At 34.3% G+C, this 14,198-nt stretch overlaps 1 protein-coding gene across 4 annotated transcripts in view; it reads right to left on the bottom strand.

The window, feature by feature from the left end:
- COMMD10 (COMM domain containing 10) overlaps window positions 1-14,198 on the bottom strand; it is a 173,500-nt gene that overhangs the window by 128,682 nt on the left and 30,620 nt on the right. Inside the window, exon 6 of one of the 4 annotated variants that reach the window (XM_068534216.1) lies at window positions 14,014-14,090. The exons of the other annotated variants lie outside the window; for them this stretch is intronic. Coding sequence (XP_068390317.1) covers window positions 14,037-14,090 — 54 coding nt within the window. The 3' untranslated portion in view covers window positions 14,014-14,036. Of the gene's footprint in view, window positions 1-14,013; window positions 14,091-14,198 lie in introns of those variants that run through there. 4 annotated transcript variants of the gene reach the window in all.

Genomic DNA, 14,198 nt, shown 5'->3' with positions numbered 1-14,198 from the left:
TATAAGAAATTAAAATCACAGTTGTTTGCAATTTTTTTGCTCCGCAATTTATTAGGATAATTGATTTTTATAATTCTTATACTAATGTATGTGATATATTTTAGCAACCTAAAATGAAAAATTAATAGGTGATTAATGCTGCAAATATAAATAAAGGCAAACCCCTACTGTACAAAGCAGTATAAGTAGAGCGTACAAGAATGGAAGCCACGGGAGACGGTCATGTCTGAATCTAAATCCAATTAAAATAACATGGCTGGTACCAACAGAACGCGGCTCAATACAATTTGAAGGAAAATAGGGAATCATATTAGAATTCTTCAAATTGGCATTAACTAGGTCAATATACTCACATTCTTCCCTGTCAAATTTAAAAGTTAGGAACTATCATCTATACTATCTTATCCCCTCCTTTTTTCACTAGGACATACGGAATGTTTGTTTACCTATAAGACTTTTACAAGAATATACTTCCCTGACAAATACAGAATACCAGTGAGTTTACATTTAAGAACCTTTTCTCTCTCCTAACAGGCTCTAATCCTATAAATCAGTAAGAGATTGGTAATAGGCAGGAGACTTTCTTAATGAACACACTAGTACTTTTAAATTCTAAGACAAGAGAACTTGAAGATTCTGAAGGCATAAATTAGTAAAACATAAGAGGGACCAAAGCACAAACAAGTCATCAGTTAATACAAGTGACATATTTAATTCATGTGAATTTAACTGTGATTCAGTTAAATTCAACTATATATATGGACTTCAACTATACACTCTGCAAACAGAGATAGAATACTAATTAAATAATGCAAGCAATGAGGCCCACCATTCCCTGAACGAGTGTAACTCCTGGAGTCAGTGTGAGTGTGAGACGGAAAATGTGAATCTTCTGTTTCCTCAGTCGATGCGTGCTGAGGCCTCATGTACTAAGGTGATTCTAGGGCTAAAAGACATACACGCACTGTAAATCTAAATGTTCAACTAAAGAAACAGCAAACTGTTCCAACAAACTTCTGAAGAAAAATAATACGGCTGAAATTGACTTAATAAGAAATGCTATGATGGGATCCAATGTGGTACTTTCCTAAGGGATTTCCTCTCCCTCCCAAGAATAGTCTTGTGTCTATGAGATCATCACCTTCTGCACTGACATTAGAGACCCTAAAACCCATCTCTCCGTAAGATTCCTTATATGTAAAGGAAAAAAAAAGAGGACATCACTCTTTTTAATATTAATGTGCAAAAAGAAAAACAAGTTTTATGGGAGAGGCTGGCAGAAATGAGAATTAGGGAAAACTATGTGGGCTAATAAAGGCAGTCTTTGTAGATTTGGGCCAATTTGCAATATGAATCGCTTAATGTAAGTTAATGAATTATAAACTGATAGAACTTTTTAATGTAAGTTAATGAATTATAAACTATCTGATAGAATTTTTACATCAGAGTTTCAAAAATTACCTAAAACTATTTGTAAACCAAACTTCCCCAAAAAGAATATTGGAAGCGAAAAGCACCCTCAAGTAAACAGGTCAAGTTTGCCCTCTGTCAAAGTATACAATTGACTGGTAGACACATTCTGGTCAAAAAATGTTTACACTTTTATGCAAGTGGCTATGGTTAAGCTGCTAAGTACAAATTTCAAGCTCCAAATTCAACATCCCACCAGCAATGAAACAACAGGAGAGAGAGAATTAGGTATAAAAAAAAGATAAAATATTTTACAATTTCTACTTCTTCCCACTTCTGAGGGAAATCATGTTTCCTAAGCCTAACTCACATCCTGGCGCTGACAAAAAAAATGATCATGTTTGTACTTTACAATGTGGTTAACCAACAAGGCAGCCTGAGGTTGGGTGACTGGCTGGGCCCTCCAGTTCCCCCAGACACTGCTTGGCTGCCCCAAGGGCAGAACAGAGCAATCAATATTCAGCTAACCTGTTACCTACTTGCACTTCAGCTGAGCAGCCAGCATCTAGAAAAATCCAGTACAGACTCTATTTTACTACCAGAAACTCCGTGATTCTCTAGTACTATGAGTACTTCATCACCCAGACAGCCCTGCCAGAAAAGAATAGGAAAACTCTCAATGCAATCGTCTATCAAGGTCATTCTCTCACTCCTCACACTTGGCAAACGGAAATAAATCACCTACCCTCCGGAGAGTTTCATGACTATCAAAACAAAATGTTTAAGAGCAAGACAGAACCATATAGACTATGAGAACAGGCACTAGCCATGGACCTCACTAAAGACAGACGGCAAAGTAATCACTGTGGAAGCATAGTGGTTACTTTATTAAATTGTACGTTATTTTCAGTCCTTCTGGGCAAATTTCAAAAAAGTTACTTATTGTTTATTAATTTCAAGGGTCCAATGAGACAAAGTATAAAAGCATGTAGGATACCTGGCATATATTAGATGCTCAATAAATGTTATCTATTATCATTACCTTCTTAATTGTTTAAATGTGGCAGTGTCAGGCATAGCGGTTACTTTCTGTGCACTGCAGCTATCGAGACACTCAGCTTTAATGAGCTCCATCCACCTAGGCTGACTAGAATTCAGAAAAATACAAAGTGGCAGCACTTACGAAAGACACAATGAGGTATCTCAGCCACCTGCATATTTCATATAATATTATGAAGAAATTAGACGTCCCCTCAGCCTCCAAATAGGTCCTAATCCATATGAACTGACCCAAGGCAACTTGTGGGTTTACTTCTTAAATAAACAAAATTTTCTTATGAGAAATGTTTACCTTTTGTTTTAGGAATTACCATTAATTAGATCGCATTTTAAACTGTATTTTTAAACTTTTTATTTTTAAACTTGTTCTTGTCCTATACAATATCCCCTCATCTCCAAAGATCTCTATGCTTTAGAAGCAGACAGCTGAAATACATAGAATTAGGTAGTACTTAATTCATAAATAACATGTGTACCATCAAAGAGAAGTATAAATACACTTATATGGCAGCAGTGTTATTATTAGTCATTACCATGCCAACCTAAAACACCTGAGGAGGTGACTATAATTTAACCTATCAATGAATACACAATACCCACTCTCAAAGCTAAGAAATCTATAAATTATATCTAAATATAAATTTATATATAAATCTATAAATTACTTATCTGTCTACAGCAAAATGCTTGATAAATTTAAACTGTTCAAGCTACTTTAGGTGTATGCTTACAATGTTCGTATTTTCTTGTACTTAGGAGTCAAAAGAAGTCAATATACATAAAAATCAGTTGAAAAGTAGAGAAAATACCCAAATTAAAATTCTTTTGATTTCTCATTTTAAAACAAGACTATTGTAAAACTAGCAACAGATTTTTGGTAGACTATTTCTTCTATTATTATACATTAACAATTAAATAATATCCTTCTCCTCCTCTCTTAACTAAAAAGGATGATTGCAATATGCCTGCCTCATTGGAGTGTTTTGAGACTCAATATTTGTAGATTTTTGAGCCTTGTGGCTAAAAGAGTACATACAAAGTATTATAATCAAGAATAGCGATATAAAAACAAAGATGGTTTAAGATACTAGAAAATTACATTTATAAGTGGCACAATGCCATACTACCCCTGTGGACTTGTTCTTTCAGAGTACATACTCTATGAAAGGTCACTGTGGGTGAAAAAAAAATCCCACGGCGAGTTCAAGTAGCCTACAATGCAATACTAGTAATTAAGGAAGTGGTATTCTTCCTCTATATTCATTTGGGAATCATTTCTACTAATTAAGAGAAAAGGAACAGTGATTTGTTAAAAATGATGGTTACAGAAAATTCAATCTGAATTCCAACAGCCAGGTTACAAAGGAGAATATTGTAACACTGAACAATTTTTTTAATAAGGGCAAACTACTATATAAGCCATCAAGTCAGTACTCAACTATCTTCCAAAATAATATACTCCTAAAAATATTTTCCAGAATAAACTATGTTCCTAACACAATGTTGAACTATAGCACTGAAAATTCAAATTCAATTAACATTAAGTGCCTACTGTGTGAGAGTCATTCTATCGATAATAGGCACTTCACAGATATTTAATTCTATCAATAATCCTAGAAGGCAGGTATTACTAGCCACATTTTCAAATTGGGAAATTTGCTGCAGAAAGATTCAGATTCTTGCCCACAGTCTAAGAATTTAAACTCAAGTCATCTCACTTTTACACTTTAAATCCAGTGTACTCCCTTTATTCTGTCAGACTAGGGTCTCATCTGGCTATGCCAATTATCAACTGACAAACCATTCAGCCTCACTGGGCCTGAGTTTTCTCAGTAAACTTAGAGGGTTGAAATATTCCCTAAGTTGGTCTCCTTCATCCTCCTTCTCTCTCTCTCTCATTCTCTCTGTCTTTAAAATGTACTATTTTAATCCTTTTAAAGTATACAATTCAGTGGCTTCCAATACATTCACAATGTTGTGCATTAATTTCAGAACGTTTTCATCACCCCAGAAAGAAACCAATAACCTTTAAGCTGTCAGTCCCCATTCTTTCCTTCCCCCAGGTCCTGACAACTGCTAATCTGCTTGTTGGTTCTATGGATTTGCCTAACCTGGATATTTTATATAAATGAGACCATACAATATGTGACCTTTTGTGTCTGGTTCCTTTTACTAAGAAAAATGTTTTTGAGGTTCATATACATTGTAGCATGTATCAGGACTTCATTTCTGTTTATGGCTCAATAATATTCCATTGTATGTGTATACTACTATTTGTTTATCCATTCATCCATTGATGGGCATTTGAGTTGTTTCCACCTTTTGGCTCCTGTTATGTACTGCTATAAACATGCATGCAGATGTACATATTTGAGTCCTTGTTCTCACTTCTTCTGGGTATATATCTAGGAGTGAAACTGCTGAGTCATTCAATAGTTCTATGTTTGAACTTCTGTGGAACTGACAAACTATTTCCCATGGTGGCTGAACCACTTTACATTTCCACCAGCGATATATGAGGGTCCTAATTTCTCCACATCCTCACCAACACTTGTTATTTTACTTTTTTTGTTTTTAATTATAGCCATCCTAATGGGTGTGAAGTGGTATCTCACTCTTGTTTTGATTTGCATTTCCCTAGTGATTAATGATGTTGAGTATCTTTTCATGTGCATGTTGGCCATTTTTATATCTTCTTTGGAGAAATGTCTATGCAAGTCCTTTACCCATTTTTTATTTGAGTTGTTTGCCTTTTTGTTGTTGAGTTGTAGGAGTTCTTTACATATTCTAGACAGAAATTCCTTATCAGGAATTTGCAAACATTTTCTCTCATTCTTTAGGTTACCTTTTCTTTTTCTTCATAATGTCCTTTGATACACAAGTTTTTAATTCTGATGAAGTCCAATTTATCTATTTTGTCATTCGTGCTTTTGATATTATATCTAAGAATCCACTGCCATATCCTTCTAAGATCTCTTTTTGCTGGAAAATTCCATCAGCCTTTGCTCATTCCATAAATAAAGTTGTATATGAATAATAATTCTATTTGTTTTACTGCTGAGAATTATAAAAGGGTTATATTTGGAGTTATTATTATATTACCCTTACCAAGAAAGTAGCAGTATTTTAACTTTGGATAAAATGGCCCTTTAAAGATGGATACGTTGGAACTCCTTGAGATAAAATGGAATAACGCTGAAAGAAACTGCATTTTTGCTTGATTATAAAAGGAAAGGAAGAAGGGGGAAGAGAGGGAAGAAGAGAGGAAGGGAGGGAGAAGATTCAAATAAAAAATTCCCAAGCGGCCCTGGAACTAATGTGTCTGAGGTTCCTCTGTACCACAAACGACTCAAGGGAGCCTGCGGCTAGGGTTCCAGTTCTATAGCCAGATTCTCACTCTCCATCACGCCACCCACAACATACACCATATCCTCACTTTCCAGCTGATCTGATTTAGAATCTATGGTCCATCACTAAAATCACTCCCTTGTACACAAGGCCAATCCTTTTGTCCCTTTCTCCCTTCACCTGATACACCTGGCAAAGATGAAACGCTGATTAAACCCAATTATCTACCTACTTCACAGCTGCATCGGAGCAACTAAAAATGGATGAAGGAAAATGTACACCATTTCAACAGTTCTCATTTCAAATTCATGGTCACAAATCTCAAATCGGCAATAAGCACTGGTCAGCAACAGTGAAACAGCCTAAAATAACTAGTTTGTTCATTTTCCCAATATCCAAAATAACTGTTTCATACTTCCTCCCCTGTTCCCAAACCTTCTAGACCTACCCACTCTCTCAATTAATGACTGCATTCAGAAACAGAAGCAATCAGACCCAGCTTCCTCTTCTACCACCAAAACTACCTACCCAATCCATTCTCTTTCTTTTTTGCTGTTACAACAAATAATGTGTTCCCACTCTCATCAAAGTCCAACCCTTTCATTTGTGCTCTGGCCCTCTTATCTTCTCACTTTCTCATGGAACTTATATCCCTCTCCGTCCTGCAGCATCAATTTCTCCCCAATGGATGTGGAATCGGCATACAAACCTCCTCTAATATCTCCAGTCACTGAATCCACATTCCCCTACATTGACTATTCCGTTTCTGTTTCTTGAAGGAGTTACGTATGTGGTTGCTTTCATTTTTTTGCCTCGTTTTCTTTCCTCAATTTACTCCAATCAGGATTCTTTTGCCTCTCAATTGTAATTGAGACTACAATTACCAAGGTTCTCAGAGAAGTCCATCTAACCAAATCCAACAGTCATACATATGTCTGTTCTTCTCTTTCCTGACCTCTCAACAGTATTCAATACCACCCTCCGTCTTGAAACACCTCCTTCTCCTGCCCCACATAGTGATCACCAGTGACCTCCATGATACTAAATTCATTTTTTTTTTAAACTGCTATATAGTGATTATAAGTTCAGGCTATTGTGGCAGGTGGACCTGGGTTCAAATCTTGCCCATATTGCTTTCTAATATCCAATCTAGGGAAAGATACTTAACCACTGAGACTAGTCTTCTTAATCTACAAGCTAGGGAAAATACTAGTACTTAATTCACAGCTGTGAGGGTTAAATTAGTATCTTTTTTTTTTCTCTCTTTTACCTCTTACAGCATGTAACATTATTCACCCCCCAAGAAATGCTCTATTGCTTTGGTCGCTGGCTGCTCCTTTCCCAATCACTGTGATAAGCTCCTGTAGCTCTACCTGCCTTTTAAATTTGGGATTTCATCAGGTTCTATACTTCCTCCCTAAGTGACTAACCTCTTCCATCTCATAACTGAAATGATAATCAAAACCTTGATGATTTCCAAGTCTCAATTTCTAGTCTATAATCCACTCCCCACCTCACCGACTGCCATCCAAACAACCTCTACCTGGATATCTCAGCTACCTCATACTCAACATGCTCAGAAGATAAGCCTCTATCCTTTTTCATGTGTTCTTTCCTCCACCTGAAACTCCCCTGCCTGTTGCAGTCTCCAACTCCTTCCTGTCAGTTTCCACAGTTCCATGTATTTCCTCTTTTGTAACAGTCACTAAACTTAAATATATTTACCGGCTTAATGTATGTATTCCCTTTTAGACCATAAGCTCCATGATGGAAAATAAAACCCGTCTATATCACTAATACCTTGTCTAGTACCTCATGCATGGTAAAGGTTTACTAAATGTTTCTTGAATTGAATTTGAGCTATTTTAAAAGTTGTTGCTTATTTAATTTATTGAACTTTAATTTATTGAATTTTATTTGTTCAGATATCTAATTCATTGTTAACACTTTTATTTCAAAATACATAAGCCACTCATTTACATTACTATCATTTCTAATCCATAAAAATACATTAAACAAAATTTAAAGGTACTTTTAAACATATTCTATTATGTTTGAGGAATTCTACAATTATCAATTGCCTCCAGATTTCAAAAAAGTAAAGAAGTTCAGAAGCTAGGAAAGAAAAGTGAGGGTGATATTGTTTGCCTACTTGGAAATATCACAAATTTTTTGAAAAGAATTTTAGTAAAAAGATGATTTTTTAAATTATGAAATACACGAATGGAGTATTTTTTAAAAAGATTTTCTCCTGGGGCTTCCCTGGTGGCGCAGTGGTAAGAATCTGCCTGCCAATGCAGGGGACACGGGTTCGAGCCCTGGTCTGGGAAGATCCCACATGCCGCGGAGCAACTAAGCCCGTGAGCCACAACTACTGAGCCTGCGCGTCTGGAGCCTGTGCTCCGCAACGGGAGAGGCCGCGACAGTGAGAGGCCCGCGCACCGCGATGAAGAGTGGCCCCCGCTTGCCGCAACTAGAGAAAGCCCTCACACAGAAACGAAGACCCAACACAGCTGAAAATAAATAAATAAATTAAAAAAAAAAAAAAAGATTTTCTCCTCCAAGTCGTTTTTATCATTTTCTCCACATGAATACTAACTTCCATCACACTGTGTATTAATATTTTGTTTTTACTCATCAAAGATACACAGTGTCTAAAACAATATTTTTGCTAGCTTAAAAGTCTTATTATGGATAAATGCAGACTTTCCATTAGGCAACCTAAAGTACAGAAAAAGACTTACTCTTCACACGCATACAAGGGGGTTCATTTTGTGATACCAAGGAGCTATACACGTATGATTTGAACACTTCAATATACTTGAATACCTAAGATCTTTCAGAAAGTCATACTGATCACAAAACTAAAAAAAAAAAAAAACAAAAAAAACACACAACACACTAAATTGAGGAAAGACAGTTTTGTATTGCTCTCATTTAGAAAACATGACACCTTAAAGGATACTATCATTGAGAAACTGATCACAATGAAAAAGGATACAAAACAAAATTAAGAATCAGAAAACTAGAGCCACAAAGCCTTAGGATTACTTAAATAAATAAATTTGATTGCAAAGAACCAGGCTTTTTTTTCAAAGTATATGGGCAATTGTCTACCAAATAAGGGCTGTTTCTATTTACTCTAACTGCTAGAATATTTTATGAGATTGCTTCTACATGTTCTATAATAAAATAAAACACATATAACAAAAGCTTCTTTAATGTGTATACTAATGGAATAAAGAAATTATAAATGAGAGGGCTCTATAATCTTACAAAAATACCAGGGCTTTTCACTGGTCTCCTAAAATTATCCAAAATAATTAACTAGTTATCAAAGAACCTACTTTTGAGATAGTAATGTTACACTTTTCTCCAGAAGCTCTTATATCCTTTGAATGCCACCTTTGAGTGTGTGTGTTCCTAAAACGATTATGAAAAGCCAATTATCAAACTACAGTAAGGACCTTTTTTTTGGTTTACACCCTTTCACCCAGTAATTACACTCCTGAAGAATAACCATAAATTCCAAGGATGCTTTATTCATTCATTCATTTGTTCATTCATCATCCAATAAGTGTTTACTGAACACCTACCATGTATTTATACACAAAGATGTTTATCACAATATAATAGGAAAATACTGGAAGCAAACTCATTATTTGACAACAGAGGAACTGGTAGGAAATTGTAGTAAGTCATAGCCAAAATGTGATGCAGTCAGTCATTTAAAATATATTAGTGATGAGTCTGAATATGGAAAAGATCTGTTACAGAGTTAAATGAAAAAAGCAGAATATAAAATCAAAGAAGACTTTCAAAAGAAAGTAGCTATTGAACGAACACTGAAATAAAAGAGACTGCACAGTGGTGGTAAATCTGTGAGTTTTTCTTTCCATATCGATAACATTTTCAAAATAAACGTATACAACTTAGGTAATAAAAAAAAGAACCAGAAACATCTTTTTTAAAAGACAAGCAATATTCATCAATCATTTCATTTCAAAAGTAAAAACCACTGACCTGTCTTAAAATTCTTCTAAACCCTGAATAAAATTATCCCAAATGACACAAATAAAAGTATCTTGACACAGACCTGCTCATTAGACAAAGCTAATTTTATAAATTTCTGATCAAAATCAGTGAGTAAAAAAGCCCAAGACTTTATAGAATGTCTTTCCAGATCATAAGATAGTATACTGTAGAAAATGAATAATTGCTGTTTATCAAAAAAGAAAAAAAAAGTTCTGACTGATGAATGAGACTATCTTCTCATACCACATCTAGTACTGAACAGTAATAACAAAAGTTCAATTCCTTTTCTTAAACCAAATGCAAACATCACTGTTTTGCAAAAAATCACTTATAACAGAGGTATAGGAAAAAAATGACTGGAAGGTCATATAACAAAACATAACAATGCTGTGGGTACTAGAATTACACTTGATTTTAATTGGCTTTTTTTCCCTATATTTTCCAAAATGTCCATTATAAATATATGCACAAATATTGTAACACAGAAAAATAAATTTAAATTATCAAGAGAATATGCTGAAATATATTCACTATATAGATTAGATTAATAAAAATACAACATTTGTAAAATTTAGACCTGTTCATCAAAGCAGCTCAGACAAATTTGAAGGTCCTTCCGAATCAGTCAATACAAACATTACCTTTAAGAAGATCAAAATACTTTAAATTTCTAATACAAAGAGTTCATGATTTGAACAGCATATGTGTGTTTTTCTCTTACTGAAAAACCTGTCATATATACAGCTAAGGATGTGTTTTTAATGATACACCCTATTTCTTTGTTCACGACACATCAACATCAATGATGTCATATAGCCCTTACAATAAGGTCTGTTAATAAATGCAGTGTCTATTGAACTGAGACAACATCAAAACATACAACTTTACTTACCACATAAAAGAATATATTAGCGTCTTTCGTTGACTTTAGTGTAAAATTGTTTCAATTTAATCAAAGAAAAAGAAAAGGAAATTTAGAATCCACGTAATTTTAGTTTTATGAAGAACAATAATAAAACAATCATTGCATTTTAGAAAAGCTTTCAACACCTTGAAACATATACACATATTACAGGATAACTGCTAAGTTATTAAATAAGCAAAATGATACAGTATCCTAGCAATAAATATAGCATAGGTCTCTGAAATAAAATTGCCTGACTTCAAATCCTAGCTCTGTTTATTAGTTAGGAATAACCTAGGAAAATAAACTAACCACTACATGTTTCCATTTCTCCATCTATCTATAAAATACAGATAATAATAAGAATTCATACCTGGAAGAGATGTTTTAAATATCAAAGGAGGTAATACCATATCTACATAGAGTAAGCAATTTAAAAAAGGCTTTTTTCCCCTTTTCTCAATCTAAATAGAATTTGTCATACATTTTGAAAATAAGAATGAAGACCTCTAATTTTAAAAATTGGTATTAAAAGTCCTAAGTTCACTCAAGACCATAATTACCCTTCTGCAACCTGAGCACAATCCAATGGAACACTTAGATAAATGTTTAGAAAGTTCTCTTGTCAAGGTGACTTTATCCCAGTTGTTTCAAAAGAAGAAGAAAAAAAGAATGAAACACAAGGATCCTTTCTTAAAGGATGAACAAAAAGAATTTAGAATCACTGCATTTACAAAATATGATTGTCTTGAACAGCAAATTTACTTTGGAAAATGCAAGATTAGTAGTAAAATTCAAATATTTTAGTGTTTTTAGGATATTCAGTTAAAGTGTTGATGCCATTCAAAATTACCAAATCTGTTACATATAAAATTGCTATTCTCTATAAATAAAGAAATTTCAACTGTCTATGACTAGTCTGGAACCAGTTATGCTCTAACCTAACACAGCCATTCAACTATCTTTGGGATTATTGTATTCTCTTTTCTCATAGAGAAGTTAATACAGGTGGCAGAATGTAACAAAAAAAATCAACAGTGTAGAAGGCTTTTTAATAAATTTCATTTTGGCAAATGATCATATACAAATTAGCAAATATTGAAATCAGGATGATTTTATTTATTTGTTCTGTACATATCTGATTAATAGGCACTAATTTTGTTGATGGAAACAAGAGAACTCTATTGTTATACACAGATTAGAAATGTAAACACTTAGCATTTCCCACAACTACTGACTTCACAAATTATTTTGAATGTTATTTCAAATAACACTGTGAGTGCCAGAGGTTAGGTAAGCAAAGAGCTCTACTGCCCCCTAATGAAGTAAAACAAAAAAAACAAAAAAGCCAAAAAACTCAGAAAACTTGTTTTGAGGTATGTGTGGAACAGGAAGATAATCTTACTTTGCTAAATGCAGTAGACAAACAGTAAGAAAATTAACTGAAAACAACTAGAATATCTATCAAGATACTACAGGAAAAGCTAGAATCATCCAGTTTTCATGATAAAATTAGTAGCAAAACAGGAAAGCCTCGAGACAGAAATGTTCTAACAGAAAGGAGGCCAGTACAACAATGTTATCTAAAGTGACAGCAATTAAAACTTCACTGCAGGCTACACTTTTCATGTGTATGTTGGAAGGGAATGAGAAGAAAGAGATTCTTAGAAACCACGCTTTTCAGCGAATTACTGTTAAGTTTTCAGTTCAGCAGCTCAAAAGTATTGTAAATACTATCAAAATATTCTCTTACAATTTGCACTGACTCTAATCCTCTCAGAATTATTTTAATATATGTGTACTTTCAGCATAACTACACTGTAAAACATACATTTGAAAGAATTTTACCTGTTTCCTGTTTTAAACAAATGTCAATTTCTTAAGCATGACAACTTTGTACTTTATGATACTCTGCATCATAAACTAATCAGCGATAACTTTTAATCTTCCTTTTAATAAAATTTCTCCCTTCCTTTAACAAATTTGGTTTTTAAAACATGTTCCATACTCATGTTCCTTTCACCTAATATTCTAACCTGTCTAGAATTCCCGAATTCTCATTTCAGAACAGAGCAAATGTTTGGGGGAAGAGTAGTGTGTGGTCCTTAATAAAAGAAGTTATGTAAAAATTAACATCAAGGAATCAGATATAACAAGAGTACAAAGAATAGAATACCAGATCATAAAAACATGGAGAAAAAGTAAAGCTTCCCAGCAGCAGTTCACTGAGCGGAACAGAGGTATGGTAGATAACTGTTCCTTTATAGCTAGGGCACACGTCACTTGGAGAGGGCATGTTTCTAACCAGGTTGACCGTGGTTGTACATTCCATTATGTCTGCTGCTTACAATATATAAGAAATAGGGACCAAATCCACAAAATGCCACAGGGGAGACAGGCAACACAGAGAAAGAGGGTCACTTAAGTCTGCATACGAAATGAAAATATCCTTTACATTTGTGTGCTGCTGTGCCTCTTCCCAAGTGTCTGTTAATGAAAACGGTTCTCTAGCTCTGCAAGTCATAAGGGTAACCAAATGTTCATCTAAAATTTTAAAATAGCAACAGACAGAAAAATACAAATGTACTCAAACCTATATCTCAAATGAGTTGGATCTCACATCTGTATAGACTTCCTGAATAATATGAATTAAAAACATGACTCTTTTACTTGAAGCATTACTCATTCATTCCTACTGCCTAAAGATATAACTGACACAGAGACATGTTTTGAAGACATAATAAAGAAGTTGGGAGGACTCAAGCATCCATCCCAAAGTTACACACTGCCAAAGTCATGATGCTTAAAGTATATCAAATATAGAGTCAAAATTGTATCCTTCCAAGCCATAAATTCCATTTAGCTACTCAGACTTAACATATGATAGTCACGAGAAATAAAGCAGTGAACGTATACCTGGAGAACGCATATACGTATGTGTGTATACAGGTGTGTGTTTTCCCTCATGGAATCGTCCCAGTCCACACCACTGAGTTCCAGGTTATTATCCTAAACCTAAAGGAATGCCTTCCCTAGTTCATGGGGAGAAAAAAAAATAAAGGACTTTCCAGGCTATCCTTTCCCTCCCCTATTCTCAGAAGCATACATATGAAAAATATGATCAAAAATTAAAGGGAGAAAGAATGAAAGAAAAGGGAAAAGGTTAATTTCATCAAGAAACAAAGTTAGTGGCAGCTTTGGTTTAAAACAAAGAGATTTATTTATTCATTAGCCCAAGAAAACTTTTATTGATGATGATGAAGATGGCAGCAGCCAGCATTTATAAAGCATCATGTACTTTACATACACTGAGTATTTGATCTTCATAAAAGCCCTGTGAGACAGATAATATTATTCCTGTTTTACAGATGAAGAAACTGACACTCATAAAGATTAAGTAACTTGCCCAAGGTTAGACCGCTACTAAATTGCAGAGCATATA

This window comes from Eschrichtius robustus, chromosome 2, assembly GCF_028021215.1.
Source record: "Eschrichtius robustus isolate mEscRob2 chromosome 2, mEscRob2.pri, whole genome shotgun sequence".
NCBI lineage: Eukaryota > Metazoa > Chordata > Mammalia > Artiodactyla > Eschrichtiidae > Eschrichtius > Eschrichtius robustus.
This window is presented reverse-complemented; position numbering and strand designations above follow the sequence as displayed.